The sequence below is a fragment of the Alternaria hordeiaustralica genome (assembly GCF_023758085.1).
Source record: "Alternaria hordeiaustralica strain BMP 2776 chromosome Unknown scaffold_19, whole genome shotgun sequence".
NCBI classification, from domain to species: Eukaryota; Fungi; Ascomycota; class Dothideomycetes; order Pleosporales; family Pleosporaceae; genus Alternaria; species Alternaria hordeiaustralica.
In genome coordinates, this window is record NW_026056791.1 from 234,081 (window position 1) to 259,465 (window position 25,385).

Genomic DNA, 25,385 nt, shown 5'->3' on the forward strand with positions numbered 1-25,385 from the left:
TTTTAAGCGTCTATCGCCTTTCAGAAGCCAATCTCTACTATCAACGCGCATTATATCTCTGTTGCGCAATGCATGTCTCTGTTGCAGCGTGTTGTGCAACTTGGGTGGCGTAGGCCGCCTATTAGAGCGAGGGCGCTCATCCGCTGGGCAGAGTGCGCCTGGCAAGTGCCCCCCAAGCCGCCCGTGATAAGGCCTCGCTTTGGTGCCACCTCCCCATCTTTGCGCATGTTTCAGGCGCTGTTTGGCTTTGCCTGCCACCACCACGCAACATGTCAAATTTCACTTTTCGACGGCGGCTCATATCTTCGCACGATGTATCATAGTAAAATCCCAGACAATCTTTTCTTCTTCTGCAGTCATCTTTGATATTGTTACCTATCTACTCCTTGAATCGACCACCTTCGCTGACGTCAGGGTATACGTCAAACCGCCTCTGTCCATACAGTGGCACTCCCTTCCTGGTCTCCTCGATCTTGCCCGCCTCCAGTTCGCGGATGAGTACACCCTCCTTCTCGTCGAGCTGCTCTAGCACTACCGCATTGGGGTCAACGACCATGCTGTGTCCCCACGCGTTGTATTCAGCCTCCATGTCTCTTGCTGGACTACACAATCCAACGTAGACCTGGTTGTCCGTCGCCCTAGCCCTCGCCAACAACTCCCAATGTAACGCGCCGGTTGTGAGATTGAATGCGCCAGGGTATAACAGCAGGAACGCGCCTTTCCTCGCCGCGATCATTGCGAGCTCGGGGAACCGTATGTCGTAGCAGATGGCTATCGCAATCTTTCCGTATTCGGGGAGGTCGACTAGTGTGATCTTATTGCCTGGCGACAGCACCTCGCTCTCCTTGAATTTGATCTTCCCTGGGATATCGATGTCGAACAAGTGCACCTTGCGATGAGTGGCAAGTAGCTCTCCACTAGGCGCAAATGTCAAACTCGTATTGTACAGCTTCTTTGTATCCTTATCATCTCTCTCCGGTATGCTTCCTCCAACAAGGTATACGCCCGCCTCTTTCGCCAATTTGCTCAATGCGTGGAAGGTCTGCGATTGCGATTCCGATGGTGGGGATGGGAGGAGTGTCTCGGCGTACTTGTCGAAGTACTTTGTTCCGTAGGGCGAATTGAAGCATTCGGGCAGGACTACGAGCTTTGCGCCGGCTTTCGAGGCATCGAGCACCTTTTGGCGCGCTGAAGTGAGGTTTGCGGTCTTATCGGCGCCTGAGGCGAGTTGGATGAGCGCGAGCTTTAAGGACTTTTTGAGGAGGGACGCCATGGTTGGTGCTTGTTTGAGGAATTGGTGAGACTACAAGGCAAATAATCCGGGGAAACTTGAAGCTGAAGTATATACAATGCGATGTTGGAGGTCTGGTTGGAGTGTTGGAGTAGAGTTGGGGTGGGGGTTAGCTCCAGATGTCCGCATGATGACATCGCTCGGACTCGCCGCCCCGATCATGGCGGGGTGTGCCTGCCGACGCGTTGGACGCGTTCCTTCACTCCTCAACCACACCACACCACACGCCGATATCGTCTACTTTAACAACATTGCGCAAGCGCGTCACTTATCGTCAAGCAAAGACACTGGCAATGAGAGATCTCGCATTCCATTATTCTTTTACACCACGTTGGTGCAAAGAAGACGATATCCCATCGCTTAATACCGCTGCCTTTACCATGTCCATCGATCGTTCCTTCCCAACTCTTCGCCCTGGATGTTCGTAGTGGAGCAGGAGAAAACGCACTGATTATAAAGGTTCCGCTCGGTCAAGCCCTTTCTGTTATTTCACGCTTCATCTATGATGTATCGACGGCGAGAAAATCCTTGATAGGAAAGATCCCCGGATAGAGATTCGGATTTTGTTCCATCGATAAGTCCGCAGACGCAGCTCTCTTGGAAATCGTAACGTATCGATAAATCTGTCTCCGTACACTCTCGGGCAAACTCAACAGGTTTGGGTAATACCATCGCTTTGTGGTGGGAGGCTTGCCTTTCTTCCTGCCAGGGCACAGTTGAAAGTATTGTTGTGCGTCTCGATGACTGCCATGACGGCCAAGCACAACGTACCCAGGACTACTCCAATAGTGAAACGGTTGAAACTTGAATGGCTTGGTCAGCACAGAGAGAACCTGCCCAGAATACTTCTTGAAGTCGTCGGTATCTGCGCGGAGGTACTCTAGTACTTTGTTGACAGTCTTGATGTCAAATAGCTGACACTGACCGAAGTGCGGAATATAATTTCTATCGCCAAGACCCGCGTCAGACAGGACGAATTCGAAATCAGCTTTCACAGCCGAAGGTGACCACATTGCCTTTACGAGCGGAGCAAGATCGACGTTCTGGAACCATGGATAATGCTCGAGGCAGGCACTTTCAGAGCATCCATTGGCGACATCGATCTTCACCCGTCGAACATACTGCATCTGGGACCCCGAACACCAGATCGCAGCCGATTGAATCTGACCAAATCCTTTTGCGACCGCCTTGATCTGTGCAAATCTTTTGGTATGGCCGTCTGGTATCATGCCGAATACGAAAGTGTTGTTGCTGTACAAGACACTTGCGGCCTCGTCATAGATCTGCCGGCAGCTGCGCAGCAAATTGATACCATCGCGAATACTGGCAAACGCAGCCGAATTGACCGGGGCGCATGAATTTGATTTCTTGTCTTCGTCTTGGATACCCGTTTCTTGGTCCCCCGAGCACAGGAACCGGACGTTTTCTTTAGGCTCAAAGAGATCAACGTATATCATGGTGCGTATCTCGCCTGGCAAATCGAGGATTGAGCCACCGATGTGGGCTTTGCTGGCTTTCGTCCGCGGGATTTCGATGAATCGGATCGCCATCTCGGATGCCTGATCGATGAGTGTGAGTTGAAGTGTACGAGACTGGGATTGACGGAGCTGGCCCTTAAATACTCGAAGGGAGAAAGAGAGAGCGGCAGCCTGATTGACCAAGCATGTGTAGTGCACTGACCTGGAGGCCGTGGTTCCGTACCTTGCGAACGCAGGAACGCTACGACTCAAGGCGCACATCGCCACTACGGAATGTGCCTGGTGCACAGACATTCAAAAGGCCTCCGTTCATTGCTTCTGTATATGAATCGGCTTTTCGATCTCAAACACTTACCGCACCTTTCAGCACTCAACTCTCCTACTCGAGCAAACAATATGGCGCCGAACAACACGCCGAAGCCGATCGCAAAAGGCAACTCTACGAAACCCAACCCGGATATCCTTTCCTTCCTCGATCTACCAGCCGAAACCCGGAACCAGATATATGGAATCCTCTTCACGAAAGGTGCCGTAGACAGTCAAGTGCATGAGCTGCACGACTGTAATTTCAGGCGTTGGTACCCGCCGCCCGCCGCAGAGTTGGCATCTTCGACGAGTATAAGACTAAAGAATACGGACGAGGATCACGTATCCTTCGTAAAAGATGGTTGCCATATCGAAGGTATACAAAGCACACGTGCACAATTCCTCGCAGGGAAGCCATTACTCTCAACATGTCGACAGGTCTATCACGAAGCCGTCACCACGTTTCTGAAGAGTAACACCTGGACCGTTGCATTGAAACGTTATACATCTAGATCCCAGCTTGTCACACTTTTACAAGACGCAGCGATCTTCTTGAGCGGACTTGGTTCTCAATCCGGATTGCTGAAGGGGTTGGAAATCGACATGGTGGGAACATGTTCTCCTACGTGTCAAGACCTTCATATTTCTCGTGATATCCAGGACCCATACCTCGCTATAGCCACTAGCATTAGGTTCAAAGACTTGGTGAAAGAGCTCCACAAGCCTTCCAACAACGCTATCGACGTGGAGATTATGTTTGGCACTCCATTCAACCATCCAGCACGTTGCATGACAACCCCTCTAGCTACTTCCGGCCTCGACCTCTTTCGTCTGAACAACGTACTCCGACTTCTAGTCCAGGATCCTCTCGGCTTTCTCAAATACGGCGATGCAGTACACGAAATCCTTATTGATAGGGATGGCAGAACAGGGGGTATCTTCTTTGGTCGCTCGTTCATGGACCCGACTCATAAGCAGTATTTCCGCGTTTCCGAAAACGGTGACGCAATAACTCTTATTCCTCCCTCCAAATTGGATCACATACTGAAACTGCCAGAAAATATCAGAAGCGAGATAATCAAGCACGTCACACAACGCGGAAAGACCATAACCTTCGACTTGGATAAGGGGACATGTGAGGACGGGGACCTGGTTCTGGCTTCCGTGTGTCGGGAACTTAGAGGGGAGAGCTTCAGTCAACTCCAGCTAACCAACAAGTGGATAGTCAAAATGGCTTCCAAGGACAAACGTACCAACTTTGACGACTTTCGCAAATTGGAGAAATTTTGGTGCATTGGCAGATCGGCACAGTTTCCTTGGCGCGGCAGGGAAATACATACACTTCAACACTTCGACTGTTTGCTTGAAGTAGAAGCGGCAACTACTCCTGAAAGTGTCCGTATCAACATCACCGATTTTCTTCGCATCACTTCTACTATAGGAAACAAGACAGGAAATCTTACTATATCTGCGACACGCGGCCAGGACGTCGCCCCATCGAATACCTCCACATCCTTCGAGGAACTACGCTGGTACGCCCTGATAGCTCTAACAGAATTTATCCGCAAGCATCCAGATGCCAATCACAGGCTCTGCCCCAACATCTGGATCAATGGTCTCGGCAAAGTTGTTGAAATCGAGAGCGCAGACACGACGATGGATCTTCAAACGTACATACAAAAGTACACACCCTGGAGCACACATCGCCGTACCATCTTCCGAGAATACGGCCTTTCACTCAAAGGGCATAAGTACTGGCACGATATGGATGGCTATACTCCGCCTGCCGAAGCATTCGACGGCTCTGCACGCTTTTATATCGGTTGGCTTCAGCGATGTGGGTTTGGTGTGAGTCCGAGGTACTGGTCTGATGCCTGTAAGTTGTTTTGGGTTTTGTTAGTGACGAGGGAGTATGCTGACTGCTGTAGTTTTCCAGATTCCGGATGCGTAGGGTAGGTTAGGATGTCGCGGGTACAAGCTAGTAGCGCAGTAAGGGTGATTTGGAAGGTGGGGCTCACTGTTTCACAGCCTGTTTGTGGGAAAAATGAGTGCGATGGCTCTAGGCAAGCAGTCTTTCACAAATACCAGGTACTCGGCTGCTGGGTGGGTCGAGCAGGCGGAGGGGAGGTGGTTTAGGTCATCTCTGGCAGCTTGGTGCGAGTGTGAAAGCTCTCAGGGCTGCTGACGGTGGCGAAGGTTGAGAGACAAGAGAACATTCACTTATCGTCAACGCTGTAATGTGCCCTTCTCCACTCGTATTACGGCTACGGTCGTACACGGTGCCTATTCAGGCTATCCCGTGCGTACTTCTATTCACTCTTACCAGTACTTACGCCTATTAGCTCTTGCTCGTACCGTAGTACATTCAATTACCGACGCGGCAGGCAATACTCTTTCACCAATACTATGTAGTCGGGTGCTACCCCGGCCCAAGTCGCAGTCAAGAGAAAAGGGCTTCACTTCATGCAAGCAAGGTGAATCTATGTCAGGAAGTACGAGCGATACTGGGGCACAGACGCTGACCTTTCTTCCTTTGTTGTATATAATGACCCGTACAGCCGACTCTCATCCCCTTCAACTCACCCGAACTCAACAGCTATGGCAACACTCCCGCGAACGGAACCAATACCGGAAACTCCAGCCATTCCCGCTGTGTCTGGTGCGAAAACTCTCTTCTCTTTACCTGGAGAAATCCGGAACAAAATTTATAGCTATCTACTTCCGGCCCACGGCGAGATCGAAATACACCAGCTTGTCCGAGACCAGAGGTTTGCTTCCGCGGATACTCGTCCGATATACACCCAACACGCACATGCTCTAAAGCTGCTCATCACGTGCCGGCAAGTCTACCACGAGGCCACGTCCTTATTCCTGTCGAGTAACACGTGGGTTATCTCAAGGGCTTCGTATGACAAGTCAGGGTACCGAGTTACACAAGCAGACGACCTCGCAACTTGGTTGACTATGCTCGGATCTAGTGCGGCCATGGTACAAAAGGTTATTGTCAACTTGGCTGAAAACACCGACAATGGTGGTGACCAACTCAAATGGCGCCTAAAAATTGACTCCAGCAAGGATACAACTGATATGGCTGAGGCTGTCAAACTAGGCAATCTACTGAAGTGTCTCTGGGCAACCCCTAATGCGATCCGTAAGATGAAGATTGTCTGCCCCAAGGGAGCAGGCAAAACCTATAAGTACCGGAACAACAATGATTTTAATCCCATGTTCAGCAAGACACATCCGGAGAACAGAGGTAACAAGACACATCCAGTCTTTGACACTGGTGCCATTACAAACGCGCTCATAGCTCTCCGACGCGACGATCTCGGTCTGAAAAACTGCGGACGTCAGGTGCACGACGTCCTCATCCGAAGAGATGGTCTAGAAGGGTATATCCTGTTCGACTACAACTACTATAAGCCGTCACACGATCGTCCCAAGGTTGAGAGGACCTACGTTGAGCGGAAGTTCTCCATCACGAACGGCGGCAAAACACTGTCACTTCAACCCGCCGACACTCCCGGATTGATGAACTTACCCCAGCACCTGAAGATCCGACTGTTCGAATCTCTTTGTCTCGCTAAAGGATTCCTCGACCCATGGCGAAGTATAGTCACCATTGATCTAGACGAAAAGATCACAGTAGGCGCAACTCCAGTGCTGGAATCGGTATCGCAACATCTGCGATCGGAGTGCTACTACCGCTTCTGGCTGGCCAATATTATTTCAGTCAAGATGCGGAGTACAGACGTGAAAACAGACTTCGACCACTTCGACAAACTACGCGTCTTCTGCTGCACCGCGTCTACTCCACGTGAGCCCTGGAGGATGAGCAACAGACGTAAAGGAATCCGCGACCTGGAGTTCCTACTCCAGTTCAACGTCTCGCTCGCACCCAAGCTCGATGATTTGCGTATCAATGTACTCGATTTCCTACGCGTGACGTCGTACCTTGACAGCCGCGACAGGAAAATCACTTTCCAGATCGGGGACAAAAACGATAAGGCGTCTGTCCCGTTGGCCCATCTCCACACATGCGCACTCATCGCCCTGACCGACTTCCAACAAACGTACAAGCGCACCCGTCCTGATACCAAGCGCTGCCCTAACATCTGGGTAAACGGCTACGGCCGCATCGTGTGCGTTGAAGGGCCAGGCGGCAAATCCATCAACCCATCGGAGACCATACAGCGGAGTGTGTCGCGTGGAGATGGTGGTGAAGATGTGAATGTTATCAATCGAGATTTTCGCAAGAAGTATGGTGGAAATGTAGAAGATGGGGATTTTACGACGCACGCAGGCCGCCTGTTTGATGGCACGTTAGGGTGTTATTTGGGGTATCTGCAGTGGTTGGTGGTGGTGGGGGATGAGGATGCGGCGTATTGGGCGGGGAGATGTAAGTTCTTTTGTTTGACCTTGTTGTGAAGAGAGAGGCTGACTGATGTGTTTAGATTTTGTTTGCAGTGGATGATTATCATGTCAAGTGTGTCACACGAGACCACGGGGAACGATCACGCGATTTGGATCACAGCTCGCGTCTTTGGCCGCTTCGAGATCATAAGGCGGCGAGCGTAAGCTCTGTTTGAGTGTAGTGCTCAGGATAGCAATGGTGACGAACGACCTCAGATTCAATAATGTCATCTGCAGCTCAGTCACTTCGATTGTGAAACATGCTATCTTTGTCAACAAACGACTCTCAAGTCCTGTGATTATCGACAACGCAACTGCTTTATTGAAGTGCCAGACAAGCTGAACTTCGATAAATACGTGCTGCTCACATCATCTTCTCACTGTCTTCAACTCCCTCATAAAGTGCCACTGTTAACTCCTATACAGCTTTCTTCACAATCTATCAAGAAGTTTCCAGCAGAGCAATACCAGCCATGCTTAGCAAGGATGCTTTCATTGCTTTGGGCAAAACCCCTCCACCTCCGCCCATCGCTGAGGGCACTTCAATACCATGCGATTCGACAGCGCCCTCATTACTCACTACAATTCCTGCCGAGGTTCGGAATGCTATATACGACACTCTCTTCCATGTACCAAGCGGCATACGGATGTGTTTCGGGTATTGCGGCCCCGAGTTCGAAGACCAGGAGCTGGGTGAGGATTTAGCATCTGGTCTTGCTCTTCTATCTACGTGCCGGCAGATCTATCAGGAAGCTGCCACGACTCTTTTCTCCAACAATACCTGGATCATGTCCAGATGTCCCACACGAATGCATCACATATCGATAAATGCACACATAATAGAGCCTACAGGTGCTGCGTGCATGCTTCAGATGTTCGGTTCTCGCAAGATGATGGTCAAGAATATTCTCCTCGACTTGGATATGACATGTCCGGTTCCATGCGCGTTGCACCGTATAGCACCTGAACATCAGAATAACGGAGGTGGTATGACTGGAGGGGAATGGACGCTGGAGCTGTGGACTCTCATGACTGAGCTATTTCATCTACCGGACCTCAAGGTGCAATTCGTGCATCCGAAACGCCGCCCTTACTTTGATCTCCATCCTACGACTGGCTTTGGCCAGGTCGATCTAGGTCTTCACCTTAGCACACTCAACAACATATTGGACACCCTTCGAGAAGACGCCATTGGCATCAGGAAGTATGGAAGACAGGTTCAATATGTCAGGATTTTGAGAGACTGTACACAGGGCTATGTGCTGTTCCACATGCCGGGTCCCATGAGTGGTCATACGGTCGGCCTCGGAGACACAGTTCAGCTAGGATTCGTCATATCTCATGGGGGCAGAACGTTCAACTGGGCGGAACTTGAAAGGACGCCGCCTACCCTTGCAAACCTGCCACGGTATTCGAGAGATAAAATCCTGGACGAGGTTGCATTCCGAGGCATCGATCACAGTGGTAGCAATGGCGTCGGGGTCGTTTGGGACTTGGATAAAAAGACCTTGACCGGAGCATCACTTGTTGGGGGTGCAATATGCCAGAAGATTCGCAAGGATTACTACAGATGGATGTGGATAAACAAGCATATCATTCTCAAGATGAGTACTAGCCAGACACGCGCGGATTTCAAGAAGTTTGAAAATCTCATCGAATTCTCGCCTCAACGCAGCGTCACTCACCACAATCCTTACCACGACCGATTTCAGACTTCGCATGTGACGCTCCTTCTAGAATTCAATACACCCTCTGACGTCTCGGTGGAAGACATCCGCGTCAACATCAGCCATTTGTTGCGAGTTACTATAGACTGCTGTGGCAGTACGAAGGTTACCGTTTCTTTACCTGGAAGGAAAGATGAACCTCGTGCTGAGGCGACCATGAATCTATGGATGTGTCGAGCGTCTATGCTAACTGCACTTTCGGATGCCGGCAAACGCGTGAGCGAAATACATTGGATGAGTATCCATCCCGCTGTGTGGATGAATGGACGCTTGGAAGTCGTGGAAGTGGAGAAGGATAGCCTTTCAGGGCCTTCGGAAGAAGATGACTATCTTTGAGCAAAGTTAGATATACGGGAAGCCAATGCGTAAGTTTTTTTCAAGAACAAACTTGCGCTAGACTGACTGATTCCACCAGGTTGTAGTGTTCCTTAGTCCATCAGGACGATATGACTGCGACAACGGCGGTTCAAGATCACTCATGTCGTTTGGTGGCTTTGGTTTGATAGAGTTCGCAAGGTATGTGAATGATGGCTAGAGTGTGCGCGAGAAAGATTAGTGAAAGCGGCAGGGAGGTGGGAGCAGCAGTGCGTTGGTTGTGAAGAATGCAAGAAATGTATTGTAATTTGAGGTGCCCTCGCACATCTCAAGCTGTGTCATCGTGAGACTTGTTTGGGACTATATCCTCCGTGACGCGAACCTCGTGGCTGCCCTCCAGTTCCGATAGTACGATCCAGGTTGGGAAGACACACAGCACCGTGATGCCAAAGTTGATACCGATACTGACAAAGTGGTTTGCACCACCTTCAGATTGCATACTGTCCCAGTTGTTAGTCAATGATTTGCGAATGCTTTTCACGAATGACAGTACTTACGCCCAAGCAACAGTTTGACCGAGTGCCTCTACACCACGCAGGATACCAGTAAGATGGCTCAAGTTGGAAAGATCGGTCGCATACTGTCCTACTAGCCAGTAAAGGAATTGCTGGAAGGCCTGGCCGCCGAACTGCCAGAAGAAGACAAGCGCGTAGCTCTTTCCAAAGCCGCCTTGGAACCAATCGAACACCGGGGATTCCGACGCATCGTAGTTCTGTTTCTGGAGTATCGTCGCCCAGATCCACGTGCCGACAAGGATGGTGATGATGGTGCAGAATGCAATGCGACCGCGCTTCTTGATGTGAATCTTCTGGTTGTCGAGTAGGAAGGCGATTATGAATGAGGAGAAGATGCCGGCGAAGTTGGTGAAGAAAGAGGAGAACGCGCGAGCTCGAACGGTGAAGTAGGTCGTCAACCACGTGCTCATGAAGCCATTGTAGAAGTAGCTGATGAAGAAAGCTGGCAGCAGGAGCAAAATACGGCGGCTGACGAACAGCTTGCCGACGGCCTTGAACTCGGCACCCCAGGTTGCGGCGCGCTCAGTGACGATCCTTGTGCCATCCTTTCGCCAGACCTTGTGCGCTGGCGATAAGCACAGGGCTACCGGAAGGCCAAGGCACATGATAACGATAAACACGATGTAGGTCGTTGATGAAACCGATCCAGTGGTTTTGCGGTTCGCGTTTAGTCCCAGGTTGATAGATCCTCCAACAATCGGCCCAAGTGCCTTTGCGGTCTGCCAGATGGCAAGGTAGAAAGCGCGGTCTCCAGGTGATGGGTATCCGATGATGATAGCCGCCTCAGCAGCCCAGAAGAAACCAGCGGAGATACCACAAAGCGCGCTACCAAACAGCATGAACCATGTGTTGGCAGAGATGTTGTTGGTGTAGAGACCCGCGCCATACAGAGGGTAACCAATAGCACCCAATGCAAGACCATACGTTAATCCGATACGGTTGTTGATAGCTCCAGCAGCAACACAGACCACAGCGAAGAGTCCGTATACCAGAGCGTTGGCGGCAGAGACGGCGTACGGTTCAGCGGCACCTCCAGCCCCTAACCCACCAAGCGCATCCCACATTCCCGGAGCCGTGAACGAGACACCACATGCGACCAGGATCTGGAAAGGTACCGAGCGGAAGAAGGGTCCAGAACCCTTGATGGAGCCCGAAGGCTCAGACAAGGAGGCGGACGACATGGCGATGCGGAGGCGAAAGATGGAGAGAAAAGAAACGGGATGAGGTGAAGAACCTCAGTCAAACGTGGAGACTACATATCTTAAGAGTTCGGACGACACCGCGATGCTTGGCGAGCTTGGTATCCAATTTTTCTCCCTTAGTGATGGACGTTGAGGCAATCACCGCAATCGAGACGTTTGGTGTTTTCTATGGGGCGAGCACGACATCTGCGCTAAATGACTCGCGCGTGGCGGCTTGCGACCCAAGCGTCCACGGGTCGGACCCTTTTGGTTATGACTTCACTCGAGTTTTCCAGTGGCTTGCCAAGTATGGTGCGGTTTCCGTCGGTTTGATGGTAATCCTCCGCGAAAGGTTGCAATGGATGCGCCATTTCGACATGAGATGCGGAAAGCACGACATGTTGGGGTTGCCTGAAGGCGGCAGAGCACTTGACACCCGCGGACGGCGAAACGGGGAGAACAAAGACCACGACAACATGTCGGGCACCTTGCCTTCTAAAGTCTACAACTGCCCGTGAATTACGCACACCGTTGCTGATACTCATTTCTCTTCAGCCCTGGCGGCCTGAATGTCTCTTCACCGCTCTATTACTGCTCCACGCCGGAGGATAGATGATTCCTTTGCACATAGACCGTCATTATGTTCCCGGCCACTAGACTTCCCTTCCTATTTCACGTTGTCGCGTCAATCTTCATCTTTGCTTTGGAAACATTCGAAAGTATTTCCCGTGCACCGAAAAGAGAAGGAAGTCAAGACCAAGAAACGATCGTGCAAACAGTAGCCCAGCGTAAATTTTTCGTAACCATTAAACTAATCATATATGATCGTACTTCCAGCCTCCCTCAACTTCGAACTCAAACGCGAGCGGCGACGAAAGCGGCAGCAGTAGGAGCATCGATCTCGTAGTTTCTGTGCTCAGGGGTGATGATGATGCCGTTGTCGCAGATGTTGTCACCAGTATGGCAGATGATAAGAACCTTGCTGGCAGCAACAGAGCCGAAAGACTCGTCACGATCAGCATCGCCGAATGTTACAACGGCGGTGACACGCGAGGCGGCGGAGGCTGATAGCCTCTGTGTAGCAGTGTGCACGAGTTGTGCGCCTTGGGAGTATCCGGAGACAACGATCTTGGTTGATGGGCATCGTGTAATAGCCTAGGTGCGCAGTTAGCATCGTACTGATATATCAATAGTTATGATGACACTCACTTGGTTGATCAAGTTGAACATGGTGGTGGCACCTGCGGCGTCGCCTCCAGCCAAGAAGCCAATGACGTTAGCCGGGTAGGTAACGCCTTGGATGGCCAAGTTGCTAGCTCCTCCGACACGCGAAGCCAGAGCATTGAAGAAAGTTGGGCCTTCGGAGTTGGCCTCGCCTACATTACCCGCTAGAAAGGGTATCAGTGAACAACTCGCCTACGATCAGTAGAGAGTTCTGACCTTGGGTAGTACCACGAGCGTAGATGACAGTTACGCGACGGCAGGCGGTGCCGTCAGTCAGTTGGTTGTAAGTGTCGCCGCTGAACTGGCGCTTGGTAAAGTCACGTGTTTCAACGTCCTGGTTCTCAAGCTGTGCCGCGTACTCCTCGACAGTGAGGTCTTTGTCGAGGAGGTCAGTGATGGGGAAGCTCACCCCGCTCGCAGGCGTTGGCGCAGCGAGGGCAGTGGTGAGAATAGCCGCAAGGGCAAGAAGGGAGCGAGCGCAAGTCTTCATGTTGAGCGATTGTCGAAAGTGGCCGATTTGTAACGAAGGAAGTCTGAAGAGGCTGGTAGCGATGATCCACTAAGAGTAGGTGGACGGTTTGACCTTTTGTATTCTGAGCCATCGTCCTACTAAAGCACAGCGAGTGTGGCCATAACCACTTCAGTACTATCTCCTGCGCTACTGCATCGTCTCTTGCAAGCACATTGGCAAGCCATGTCATCAGACCTTACCTACATGCCTATTTCTACCAGCTCAATTTCCTCCTCCGCTTCGTTAAGCTGGACTGTTCTTGTTTACCGCCGTCGACACCCAATGACTACACCTGATCCGTTCACGTTGACCAGTGATTGCCTAGTTCCTGTCCGACGCTTTAAATGACCTGCATTGTGATGCATCGGGCCTTTATTGTGTACTCCTAGTTTGGCTTTTCACTCCGTGTTTGGTGTTGCTGCCAGTCTTGTTACCTTCTTCTTTGGAGTTAGCACGTTCATGAACCCCAGGTACCACCGGATATCTCGAAACACGTGGGGAAGACATGGGGTTCCAGGACGAATAGAGAACATTTCCACAGCCGATGCTGCGCAACGTGAGAACCATCGACGATACGATTCGTGCAGCCGAGGCTTGTCAAGCTTGTTGCGGCGCTACGAGGCGTCGATCAGTGAGAAATCTTCGATGCAGCGCCGGGAAGCAGCCGCTGCTGCATATTTTGGGTGTATAATCACAACCTCTGCTGACAGATACTTGTGCTCATGGAATGTCACTGTCATCGAGTCGCATTGTTGTAATTTGGTGGCTTCCCAGTCAATGCGATGATGTCACGCCAAGCTTTGGGGTTAGCGCCATCTTTGCTATCTTGTTCAGATGTTCTCCCTTCGATTTGGACTGACCAAGCCGATGTGCTCACCAGACTTCAATCACGACATTTGTAGCGATTTTGAAAATACTGCACAATCGATGCAGATGTGGTTCGCAAAGCGCGACACAAACTGCGTGATCGAGACCCCTGGCTCCCAGCCACCTCGAAGGTAACTAACACCAGCACTGCCCTCGCGACCAGACAGCCAGAAGAATGGAAAGCGTCGCGAGGCCGCAGTGGCTTTACTCATGGTCTTTCCTCCGGAAGACGACCGATGTTATCGCATATCGTCGCAAATGGTCGGAAGCTCAATGGAGAACCCCGCACACAGTACCCGTTGCCAAGCTGAGCATGCAGCAAAGCTGTTGAAGTCTTCCCTAATTCTCCTTCTGGCGCCTTGGTAGCATTACGAGCTTCCAATTACGATACAGATCGGCGCTCGCGAAAGCCATGATAGCAAGAGTTGCATTTCTCCGATGACGGCAGTCACTGCGGTATCGCGAGATGTTGGAGATACCGGCAGTCGACAGCCTGTCGCGAAGAGTGGGATGGCGAAAATGGTGGAGTATAAAATGTAGGAATAGAAGATTTGGGTAGCATCTCTTGTATCGTCCAAGCCAATTGCCTAGATCGATCAAGATGCGGTCCTCATCCATCCTCGCAGTCTGCGCGGCGACACTGCTGCAGACGGCTTTCTCGTCACCTATCCACGCACATCATCCTCACCAATCATTTCCGAGTGCGCAACAATGGCCATTGCCCGTCGTTGGAAAGGCGTTAGAGCAACAGATGCCGGATGAAGACCTTCAGGATATCATTTCGCAAATATCGCGCGACAACATCGAGGCTACGATCCGGAAGCTGGCATCATTCGGCACGCGTCACACCCTGTCAAGCCAAACTGACCCGAACCGAGGCATCGGCGCTGCACGAACATGGCTTACGGCTAAGTTCCAAGAAGCAGCCGATGAGAGCGAGGGAAGGATGACCGTAGACTGGAACAGCTTCATCAAATACCCCGGAGACAACGAGCGCATCATCTTCCCAGTAAACATCACAACCGTCGTCGCAACACTAAAAGGCAGCGAGGACCCAGATCGCGTCTACGTAACAGGCGGGCATTATGACTCGCGCAACAGCGACCCCATCGACTACCAAGGCGACGCACCCGGTGCCGTAGACGACGCTTCAGGCGTTGCAGTCTCCCTCGAACTCGCCCGCATCTTCGCACACTACAAGCCCAAAACAACCATCGTGTTCACAGCCTTCGCCGGCGAAGAGCAAGGTCTCCTCGGCGCCGAGAACCTCGCCCAAACCTACAAGAATGCATCCGTAAATGTAGCAGGCATGATAAACCTTGACATGGTCGGCAACTCCAAAGCTTCCGACGGCACCATCGATCCTTACAACATCCGCCTCTTCTGCCAGGGCACGCCTCTGACTGAGAACTCTACAAAGATGACATCGCGTCTTAGCATCGGCGGCGACAACGACAGTCCTGCTCGTAACATGGGTCGCTTCATCTACGAAGTCGCATCGAATGCCTTCACGGAAATGACAGTGCGCCTCATCTACCGTCTCGACAGATACAGCAGAGGCGGCGACCACCGCCCTTTCCTCGAAGCAGGCTACACAGGTGTTCGCTTCGTCCAGCCCAACGAGGACTACACGCAACAGCACCAAAACGTTACCGTACGAAATGGAAAGCAATACGGCGACCTGGTCGAATGGCTGGACTTTGAGTACAACACGCGCGCCGCCAAGGTCGTTGCATCCACTATGTGGAGTTTAGCCAACGCACCGGGTGAGCCAACGAATGTTGGTATCAACACTACGACGTCCGACAACTTCAGCCAGTTCAAGTGGGACGCGCCAAAGGGGCTGCCGGTTGAGGGGTATGAGATTCTGTATCGTGACACGATTGAGCCGCATTGGACGAATGTTATTGAGGTGGGGAATGTGAGTTGGTTTAACCTTACTTCGGCGACGATTCATAAGGATAATGTTATCTTTGGGGTGAGGAGTGTGGGAAAGGGCGGGTATAAGAGTCCGGCTGTTCTTCCGTTTCCGTTTGGATGTTCGAGGAACTGTTAAGCGAAATCGGTTGATTGGCATAGATGATTAAGATGAGTATCGCCAGGTACATTTGGAACTAAGTGTCCTTCATCGTCCCTCATTCATGCATAAACTCTCTCGAGACGCCACTCCATTAATCTGATCAGGTGCTGATGCTAGAGCACTGGCCAAGTAGACTCAATCGTACTCCTCCACGCCTTACTACGCATTCGGCTCTGCTTGTGCTACTACCATCGGGTATGTGCACACTCCATCATACATTTTCACCTGTTCTTCCTGCTCTTATAGATGCGCCCTAGGTCCAAACATTGGCTTTCTTCCTCTATGACTCTTCTTCCGCAGCCTCAAAACTCCACCCGTCGCTCCAAAAGTATCCTCCTAAGTAAAACCAAAGCCCGATCAAGGTATCGGTATTTGGGAAATCATATGTGTCGCATTGAATGCTCGTGTTGTTCCAAATACCCTTGATATTGGCATAGCCTTCCTTGCGGACTTCGGTAGGACTGTCGATAGTATTCGAATAGGGTATGATGATCTGACCAGAGATGGCCGTGGCGGGATATGTGGCTCGCAAGATAGTACCGTGACCATCGATCCAGATCTGTGGAAGAGGTCGGCCGGCTTCAGAAGGACACTGCTTCATAACATCTGAAATCAAGAGAAACAGCCTGCAGGCCAGATCGTGCCACACGATGGGCTTCGTGTCACTGCCATCAACTAATTGAATGGTGCTGCCTGGTTCTGCACGTAGGAAATGGAGCATACTCAAAAGCTTGCTGATGTCGATTCGAAGATCCTTAGTCGAGCGTGGTGTAGATAAATCAAACTTCAGCACTATGCTGATAGAGCGCTCCTCATCCCAGCATGCATCCGGTCGTATCAACTCGGCAAACCTGTCAACATCGAACCAGTCTTGCAAAGCCCTGAAGCCTTTGAAGTCGGTAGTAGCCTCCCGAGTAGATGCTTGGATCACCATTCCGTTGTACAATTGCTCACGCTCCCGGTCGATGCGGTACCGTAAATGCTTGTTGACTCCGCTGAGTCCTACATGGTACCCCTGCGCTTTCTTTTTGTCGAGGTCAAGTACTATAAGCGCGTCCGATGCAAGTACATAGGAATTTATGTGTGATAACAATCTGCTGGGAAGGTGTAGAATGTTTGAGTGTCGAGACTCCACCCATTGGACCTTGGCGCCGTTGTCTGAGATGTGGAAGGATCTTCGGACCACGTTATGGAACCGCGGCTCCTTCGGGTCGACAAAGTCGACCATACCAACTGGACTTGAATTGACGCGCTGCGTGATGACAATCGAAGATAGCAGGCGAGGATGTCTAGCGTACTGCCTCAGGTTGAGAGCGTCCTCAGTGCCCAACGTGAACAGAAGCCTGTTCAGGAGATCGAGGAAAGGGACAGGACTCTTCCTTTCGTAGCCGAGACGTTTTCTTTTGGGTAACGGCCATCCTGATAGTGCGAATACAAATTTCGATTTGGTGTCGGAGTGGTTCCAAATGAGCCTCAACAATGATAGTAGGGAGGTAACTTCAGACCTCGTGCGACCGAATGCATCTGCGTCAATTTGTACACGAGACAACAACTGATAGTGTGACCCGATGTCTGTAAGCCATCCACAGGCAGATTTCAGGTGGTTGGTGAGAGCTCGTGAAAACAGGAAGGTATTTCCCCCATAGAGAATGCCCACTGCCTCATGATAGACCTGTCTACATGACAGTAACAGCCCTACATAGCCATCAAAGTCATGATGAAAATCCTCCCTCTGGACATTTCGCTCCACAATGCCGCCCAAAAGAGGATCGGCCTGATCCTGAGCTATCCATGACAGGCCCTGTCGCAATTCCGAGAGACGCGCATGACCGTCGTGAAGGAGTACGGGTCTGTCTCTCTTGAAAATATACTCATAGATTCGGTTGCGAATCTCAGGCGGTAGGGTTGTGAGGATGCTGGGCGCGCGGGGATCGGCAGGACCTGATGTTGTTTTGGGGATCTCGAGGACGGTAGGAGTCGCCATCTTAGGTCGGCCGTCGAGAAAGCACGGCAAGTGGAGATGCCGTCGCAGGCAATTGATGTTAGGAGAAGAGTGTGGGAGGAGATTCGCGCGGGATAGTACTTGCAGTTTTAGGCAAACAGCGGTCCGAGCGCGGAGCTAGCGCGAGGTGAGAACCAAAGTGAAGGTGAGAGCGAGAGTCAAGTCGCACCTGCCGAATTAGTCTCGTCGTTGAGTGAGAAAGTTAGTCACGCTTAAGCTTCAGCAACCCGTCGTCATTCTCAGTGAAAGACGCCTTTGCCGGTTCCAGAGCTCGTTTCAGGTCACTATTCCTCTCTTTCGCTACGGTAAGCAGCTCAGGACAATCCGCCGCATTCCAGCCCTCCAGACCATGAACGAGTACAGCCAATATCGAGTTCTTGAACAGGTAAGAGCGCCTCCTGCTACCCAGCGCCGTCAAAGAAAGAAACAGCGCGGAGTAAACGAGAAGTGCCAACGGGTACGCAAGCCAGGCCCATCTCACATCAACAAAGATATCCGGCCCGTAAGCTTCACTGGTGTTGTTGATAGCTGCAGAGTTGCCGGGGCCTTGTATGACTTTGCTTCCTACATCTGCAAAGCCTCGGAAGAATTCGGGCCATGTGTGACGTTCGTGGTATGGCACGAAATACGTGCTCAGTATGGTAGATTTGAGAATCCTCGACGTGGCAGAGCCGAGCCAAAGGGTCGAACGATTGCCGATATAGAACGTTTCGTTTAAGCCTTCAGCCCGAAACGTTTGGTCATATCCAGATCCTGCCTTATAGGGGTCGCCAGTCGGGTGCAGTGGCCATTCCTCCACTGATTCGTAGCTTACGGCTGCATTTCGTACGGTGATGCCGGAGTATCGCTTTGCACAATAGTTTAGTGTGCAGTAAGATATTGTCCCGTTCACCAGTCCAAGTCGATCGATTTCGGCAACACGAGTGATATCGGACGTCGACTTGAAGCAAGCGAATGCAGAAACAGCCGGCAGTGGTAGCTTGTAAGGGTCAAGCATGACATTATCCTGGTAACGTTCGTAGTCTCCGATGCAGAACTTTATCTGTGGAGTAGAGTTCGATGGATTCCATACTGGGCCGTCATTGTTCGCAGTGATGAGACCGAGTGTCCTGTCAATGTCATTGCGTTCTAAGCGAAGGATACCAAGTCGGTATCCATTGGTTAGCCTCTCAAGTGAGCTAGCACCCACTCTGGGCCATGTAGAGTTACCGTTGTATTCCGTTTCAATCCACAAAGCCATGTCCGGGTACCCTAGTCTCATAAAAGTGCAAGCTCTCCCAAACGAAGTCGGTGGGCCGGCTGCAAAATATTTCTTCATCGCAGTATAATTCGATCCGAAATCCAAATCCAAACTCGTCACTGTGCTGTTGTAGCTGCCTGCGGTGTTGGAACATGCTGCGAACGCATCATCTACTTCAATAGCGTCGTTCCTAAAGTCTTCATCAACAGACACGTCTCGAGAGGTGCAGGAATCGCAAAGACCCAGAGAGGTGAATTGATCAAGTTTGCATTCTGCTGTCGGACAGTGTACGTTGCTTAGTAAGTTGATGTCCTGCAAAGAGACATGTTCTATGACTCCAACAGCCAGAGTGTACTCCATACCTATAGCATAGTTAATGAAAGGACGCTTGCCGTCTGTGCGACTAACATACCAGCCAGATCAGCATTCTCTGTGTTCCACACATCTGACAATGCTTTGCTGGAGCTCAAAGTCCCAGTAGTGTTGACTAGTAGTGCAGGCTTAGAGTAGACCCTCAGGACCTGCTGTGTGAAAGGCTCAAAGCCAAGCGAAAGAATCGTCAAGGCGGCTCCAAATGATGCTAACACAGCGGACTTTCTCAATCGCAGGTTGAACAGAAATGTCAATGACCCCCATGGCCCTCGGGTAGCCAGATCGAAGTCATAAAGGCGATTTACAGGCTTCGATTGGGGTGTCTGGAAGTAAGTCCACTTCAGCTGTCCGATGCACTCGGCAAGAGGAACTAGCAATGCCGACTTGGAGATGGTGGAAAACACCGCTATCAAGGAATTCGGCTGGATGGGAAGTCTCCAGTCTCTCATGCGCCTGCCATCCATGGTAAAAAGGATAGCTAAGATCAGCGCCATGCACACAGTACTCAGCAACAAGGCGGCCACTTCCCACCACCAGCCCATGGGACGTGGATGGTGTGTGACCATGGGCAATGGCTTGGCTGGGGGAGATGAGGAGTCTTTTTGGGGCTGTATAGTCGACATGGATTCCGGACTGTTGACTGTGGAAGGCGACTCTGCTCTTGACGGAACTGGAGAGACAGATTGGCGTGTGAGAGGTTGGCTTGAGAAAGACACTAGCTCAGTCATCGCAAAGCTAGCGAAGGAGATTCGGCCATCTGCCATGAGCTGGTCGGGCACTGGAGGTCCTTGGGTACCAGACATGTCTGTCGCGTAGATTGGAGAGAAAAAGATTGGAAAGCTGACAGAGGCGGATAAGTCGAAGAACTCGAAAAGTGGTACAAGACAGTTCGCGCCTTATACTCGATCATCGTCGCACGATACAACGCGCCGTTATTGCGGCGATGTCAGCCTCCTATCGTCTATCGCAGTGCCGCCGCCAAGTCTGAGCCCCAGGAACATGGCGTGGAGGCCGACAACCACTCTGGTGGTATCGCAGTGATATATCTTCGCCCCATTCTCTTGCAAGACCCCCGATGCAGTACGAGTATCTTCGGGTTATACAAGAATGCATTGAAATAAGCCGATCAAGATGCACAACACCGACCCCTTCTTCAATCCAGCAGCGACAAGCTTACCGAGACCAACGAAGAGGGTTCCAAAAATTCCTGGAAGGCCCAGAAGGCCTACCAGAGCAGTCAATATATGTAGTTTTAAACCAGCAAAATTGCTACCTCAGACGAATCTTCACTGGTAAGCAAATCACCCCTGCACTAGGATGAGGAAGGACGGAAGAGGCTGAGAGTTTGGCGGATTATATAGGCGAAGGGATCGCAGGCAGCAGTCTGTCACGGGTGCGGATGAGGCGTGGTTGGGACCCGTAGGGCTGCAGGCAACTGTTCGTCACGGGTTCAGATGAAAACTTGGAAACGTTGGGTGTGGTGGATCGAGAATAGATGGAATGAGGCAGCCACGGCGTACGCGGACTCGATGTGTCAGCAGCACCCACGTGATCCTGGTGACTGCCCAATCGGCTCCAAACTTGATCGAGGCGGAACGGCAGGGGTCCGATTCTCGGCATATCACCTCGCCCACAATCCCTCCATAGTACACCCTCAAACAACAAAAAGTAAACACCACATCTTCACCACCCCTGCATAGCGAATGCGCTTCCATGGCGCACTGGAAGAAAGTCGTCGCCGGCAAGAGCGCGACGACGGAAATGCTAGCAAGTCGCACAGGCTTGGCCTGCATAGCAAGGGCCAAGTTGGAGTAACCCTGCAGTAGGCATGGCAGTGGAACAGAGAGCTGGACCAGTCGTTCCTCGTGCATGCTTCGTCCCGCGGCATCCATGTCGAATACTCGGGCCCGGATAATCGGCGGGCGGGCGGACCTATTGGTCTCTCATGCGCTGGGTTACAACTCACCCGCCGTCGCAGGTGGGATTACACCAGGCATGCTTTGACAGCGAAGAGGCCGGCGATTCTCGTGTGTACCGTCGGCGAGGCTTGACAGGTGCAGCGACGCTTCTGCTTAGCAGGTGTGCTAGGTGGCGAGCAGAATGTTCAATAGGGTGGCCGAGGTCAGTCTGGTGAAAGAGCAAAAACTGGGGATCGTCGGTGTGAGCCTTCGCATAGCGGCCTTCAGGGTCTGGTCCCTGTTGCGACATCTGTGGCCAGCTGTGAGGATCCAGAATAATAGCGAGCCATAATCGTGCATGTGCTGGCGGTGAGGGCAGCGAGCCTTGACGCGAGTAGAGTGCATGTCTTATACCCGCCTGCTCCCTTTTGATCCCATCTTGCTCGCTCTTCCCCTGCTCCTCGCCGGCCTCGACATTCAGACTTCTCTAGCTTGTGTTGTGTGGTGACGGCTAGCTGCACCGTTTTCCCACGTCGTCGCCGTGCCGCATTCTCGTCGCAAAACGCCGTCGACCCTTCCCGACCAATCTCGCAGCAAAAGCCGGGGTGTCCCCTCTGGCCCGCAAGATCTGCAGGATAGCGCAAAAGACATAGGATTCGAGCGATTCCCTCTGTGCATTCAGGGATTTTGCAAATTACCATCCACGGGACTTTCGGAACCTCGACGCGCAAGACAGCAGAGTCAGCTGTCAGGTACCCGGTGTGCACCATTCCGACGAGCGTCTGATAGCTAGTGGGAGAGCTAGGCGGCGTCAGAACGTGGGAACCTTGGAAACAGCGGTCACGCCCGAGGTCAGCACACACACCTGGCCGGCCCCTTAGTAAGGAGGAAGTTAGAGAAGGTGCGGGTGAGGCGGTCACATTCTGCGACAACCCACTTTCCGCCTTGTCCTTTCACACTCGAGCACCCAAACGCGCAATCTGCGAGCGACGGCGACACCTCATCTATCCACGCTCTCCTCTCGCACGGCGGCACACTTCCTACCAACAAACTTCGCCTTGACAGAACCTTCAAAGAGCGCCATATACACACCCGCAGCCATGCACCGCAAAAACCCCATCAGCGTGCTCGTCTACAACACACTCTTCCCCACGCCCTCGCCCACAGACCCGCCCTCCTTCAGCGCGCACCTCTCCAAAAACCTCGTCGGCGAAGTGCGCATCGAAACAGCAAACTTCTACGGCTCGCTCGACACAATCGAAGCGCGGTACCCGGGTCTAAACTACGCCTTCCAACCACACCGGAAACGCCTCGGCCGCTTCCCACACCACAAGCGACTCTTTGACGCATTCGACAGGCTCGGGCTAACCGAAGCCGAAATCCAAGGCTTCTGCAGATGGGAAGGCACACTCTGGGCACGAGAGCGCTATGAGCGAGACGAAGGCGTACGCGTAGTCGACACGACCGGCGTAGACATAGGGGAATGGGTCGACACACGCCGAGCCTACTCATCACGCCACAACAACGGCGCAGGCATCAACGTCAAGACGGACATTGAAGTCGAAATCGAAGAACTAGAACACCACAACCACCTCCTGCACAACCCGCTCACCCGGCAAAACATGCAACCGCCCAGCCACCACCACAACGGCGGCGACACAGAAATGCCCGACTCCTCCTCCTCAGCCGAAGACGACGACGACGACGAAGACGGCGCAGCAGAAGCGTCAGACTCGGAATCAGACTCGGACTCCACATCCAACGAACTCTCCTCCTCCGTCGGCTTCTCCCTAAACGCACGCCTCCTCCACGCCGCCGCCCTGCGCGAGTCTTCGGGCGCCCTCAACATACCCATGGACCCAGAATGGGAACAATACCTCAAAGAAGCGTCTGAGCGCGGCGAGCTCAACATCGACGCGACGAGAGAGGCGCTGCGGACGATGGCAGGCCAGATCGCGCAGTTGCACCAGAGCACCGTTGAGGCGGAGGGCAGCGAGGCGGTGCCGCAGACGTTTCAGCCGAATGCGGCTCCGGCTTAGGAGTCCGTAGACGCGCGGATGCAAATGGAGATGGAAATGGATGCGCAGGCCGAGGCGGAGATGGAAATACAATGGATGATCGACGAGGGCGTCGAAGCAGCGGTTATTGTTATGTTTCCCGATGTGTTTCTCACACCACCACCACGGAGGGCATGATTACGAAGGACACGACGACGGGAACGATCAGGACGAAGACGCAGTCAGTGGTGATAGGATACCCATCTTTAAGGATGGTACTTGTTGTTGGTTTTGGCCTTTTGCCTCTCCTGCACTGCATGGCGTTTTCTGTGCTACTTCCATACAAGGCAGGCGTTTGATGGGCATTTCGCGAGATACCCCAGATTTCCTGCTGGGCTTTTCTTGTTTTGTTGGGATAATGGATGGTTCTTGTTATCATTTTATAGATTGGTGAGGAGGCTTTGGATGGGCAATGAGGCATGGACTGAGGCATGCACGGCATATAGTCATAATCCATCATGTTCAGATTTTCAAGATGGTTGTTTTTGTGGTGTTCTTGTTTTTCATTATGTGCTTGATGTTTGCACTTGTGAGGAGTCATGGTTGCTCCGATCGCTATATGGAGCTATTGAGGGGTTGCTGGTGCTCCTGGCTTTTCCATCAAGTCTCCTTTGTCGGAGTTTCGGATGTAGCTAGACATGACCCAAGGCTGCATCCTGCGTGAAGCCCTGCAATCCTCTGCGGGCATCACCGGCTATGACCAGATTGCTTTCCCATGCCAGACGGCCTTGAGGAGTGTGGACCACGGTTGTGAAGACATGATATGTTGCAGTATTGTGAGATACTACACACACCGTCGCCTTAACGCCTTCCAGAGCTTCCGAAGCCGAATCCGCCAGGGCCCCTCTTAGTACCCCTTGTGATCCTGCCGCTACTATCCTCATCAATCTCCATAGCGTCGTCACCACCCATACCCATCAGATTCCGCTTGCCAGTGTTCTTCTCGTCACCGACCGTCATGACTGCCTCAAATGCCCTTTCCTTCTTCCGGCGCATCTTCTCGCGGTCCAACGCCTCCTTCTTGACCTTTGCGACTTGCGCCTCCAGATCTGCTAGAGCAGAGTCACACCGTTGTGACCATGACTGTAGGGTATTTTGAAGTGCGGGGAGGGATCCTGGGGCGAGGTCGCGGAGCGGTGAGATGGATGTTACCGAGACGAGTGAATGCGCGGGGTCGAGCGTCGCGGTGATGAGCCCGGAGTAGATGGCGGTGGTGATGAGCTCCTCGAGAGCGCGGGTGGTGGGCAGCTCGAGCGCTGTCATGAGATGTTTGTAGGTGAGGGTTGCATGTGAGTGTGAGAGCGGCAGTAACGAGAGCAGTAAAAGCTTCTGGTGTTGCTGTGCTGAAAGTTTTGGGAGATTCGCTTGAGCTTTGCGCTGTCAGTACACAACTTGATGGCTATGGTATGATCAACGCACCCTTGTAGTCTTCCCAGGTTCCCCAGGCGAAGATCTCGAGCAGGATAAGATACGAAGCATGCTCCTCTGAATTCCGTAGGTTCTGGATGTTTGGCGTCTGTAGGAGTTCGGCGAATACGTATGTGTTGGGCGCACTGGTGGCTTGTACGATCAAGTCCGATGCTGCTCGTGGAGAAGTCGCGGACTTGCTGAGAGCAAGGAAGGGCTCGAGAGCGTTGAGGGCCTTGGTCTGCTCCATGTCGAATTATTGAAAATGTAACAGCTTCTGGAGTGGTGGAGGCGTGGTTTCAATGTAGCTGTCTATCGATTGTGGAAGGCGAGCAGGCAGCTGCATGTGAGGTACGTCTTGGCAATCGCGGTCGGTCGCGACTGCCCCGCGACTCAACCCCACCCGCCTCTACGCTCGGACTTCCATTCATTCAACGAGTT

The 25,385-nt window shown here is 52.1% G+C and overlaps 9 protein-coding genes across 9 annotated transcripts; 3 read left to right on the forward strand and 6 right to left on the reverse strand.

Moving 5' to 3' along the window:
• Window positions 1–379: 379 nt before the first annotated feature.
• Window positions 380–1,273, reverse strand: J4E84_007984 (uncharacterized protein; the record flags this gene model as incomplete). Its single annotated transcript, XM_049390562.1, has 1 exon — window positions 380–1,273. The coding sequence occupies one exon, from the start codon at window positions 1,271–1,273 to the stop codon at window positions 380–382; it is 894 nt and encodes a 297-aa protein (XP_049241663.1).
• Window positions 1,274–5,481: 4,208 nt separating this feature from the next.
• Window positions 5,482–7,503, forward strand: J4E84_007985 (uncharacterized protein; the record flags this gene model as incomplete). The annotated part of the gene is made up of 2 exons (XM_049390563.1): window positions 5,482–5,486; window positions 5,787–7,503. 2 exons carry the CDS (start codon window positions 5,482–5,484, stop codon window positions 7,501–7,503), a joined length of 1,722 nt encoding a protein of 573 aa, XP_049241664.1.
• Window positions 7,504–9,858: 2,355 nt separating this feature from the next.
• J4E84_007986 (uncharacterized protein) lies at window positions 9,859–11,286 on the reverse strand (the record flags this gene model as incomplete). Its single annotated transcript, XM_049390564.1, has 2 exons — window positions 9,859–10,030; window positions 10,088–11,286. The coding sequence occupies 2 exons, from the start codon at window positions 11,284–11,286 to the stop codon at window positions 9,859–9,861; spliced, it is 1,371 nt and encodes a 456-aa protein (XP_049241665.1).
• An 855-nt stretch (window positions 11,287–12,141) lies between these two features.
• J4E84_007987 (uncharacterized protein) lies at window positions 12,142–13,000 on the reverse strand (the record flags this gene model as incomplete). Its single annotated transcript, XM_049390565.1, has 3 exons — window positions 12,142–12,441; window positions 12,496–12,674; window positions 12,727–13,000. 3 exons carry the CDS (start codon window positions 12,998–13,000, stop codon window positions 12,142–12,144), a joined length of 753 nt encoding a protein of 250 aa, XP_049241666.1.
• A 1,489-nt stretch (window positions 13,001–14,489) lies between these two features.
• Window positions 14,490–15,944, forward strand: J4E84_007988 (uncharacterized protein; the record flags this gene model as incomplete). Its single annotated transcript, XM_049390566.1, has 1 exon — window positions 14,490–15,944. The coding sequence occupies one exon, from the start codon at window positions 14,490–14,492 to the stop codon at window positions 15,942–15,944; it is 1,455 nt and encodes a 484-aa protein (XP_049241667.1).
• Window positions 15,945–16,248: 304 nt separating this feature from the next.
• On the reverse strand, window positions 16,249–17,952 carry J4E84_007989 (uncharacterized protein; the record flags this gene model as incomplete). Its single annotated transcript, XM_049390567.1, has 1 exon — window positions 16,249–17,952. The coding sequence occupies one exon, from the start codon at window positions 17,950–17,952 to the stop codon at window positions 16,249–16,251; it is 1,704 nt and encodes a 567-aa protein (XP_049241668.1).
• A 220-nt stretch (window positions 17,953–18,172) lies between these two features.
• J4E84_007990 (uncharacterized protein) lies at window positions 18,173–19,210 on the reverse strand (the record flags this gene model as incomplete). The annotated part of the gene is made up of 1 exon (XM_049390568.1): window positions 18,173–19,210. One exon carries the CDS (start codon window positions 19,208–19,210, stop codon window positions 18,173–18,175), a length of 1,038 nt encoding a protein of 345 aa, XP_049241669.1.
• Window positions 19,211–22,580: 3,370 nt separating this feature from the next.
• Window positions 22,581–23,519, forward strand: J4E84_007991 (uncharacterized protein; the record flags this gene model as incomplete). The annotated part of the gene is made up of 1 exon (XM_049390569.1): window positions 22,581–23,519. The coding sequence occupies one exon, from the start codon at window positions 22,581–22,583 to the stop codon at window positions 23,517–23,519; it is 939 nt and encodes a 312-aa protein (XP_049241670.1).
• An 819-nt stretch (window positions 23,520–24,338) lies between these two features.
• Window positions 24,339–25,194, reverse strand: J4E84_007992 (uncharacterized protein; the record flags this gene model as incomplete). Its single annotated transcript, XM_049390570.1, has 2 exons — window positions 24,339–24,907; window positions 24,957–25,194. 2 exons carry the CDS (start codon window positions 25,192–25,194, stop codon window positions 24,339–24,341), a joined length of 807 nt encoding a protein of 268 aa, XP_049241671.1.
• Between the last annotated feature and the right edge of the window lie 191 nt (window positions 25,195–25,385).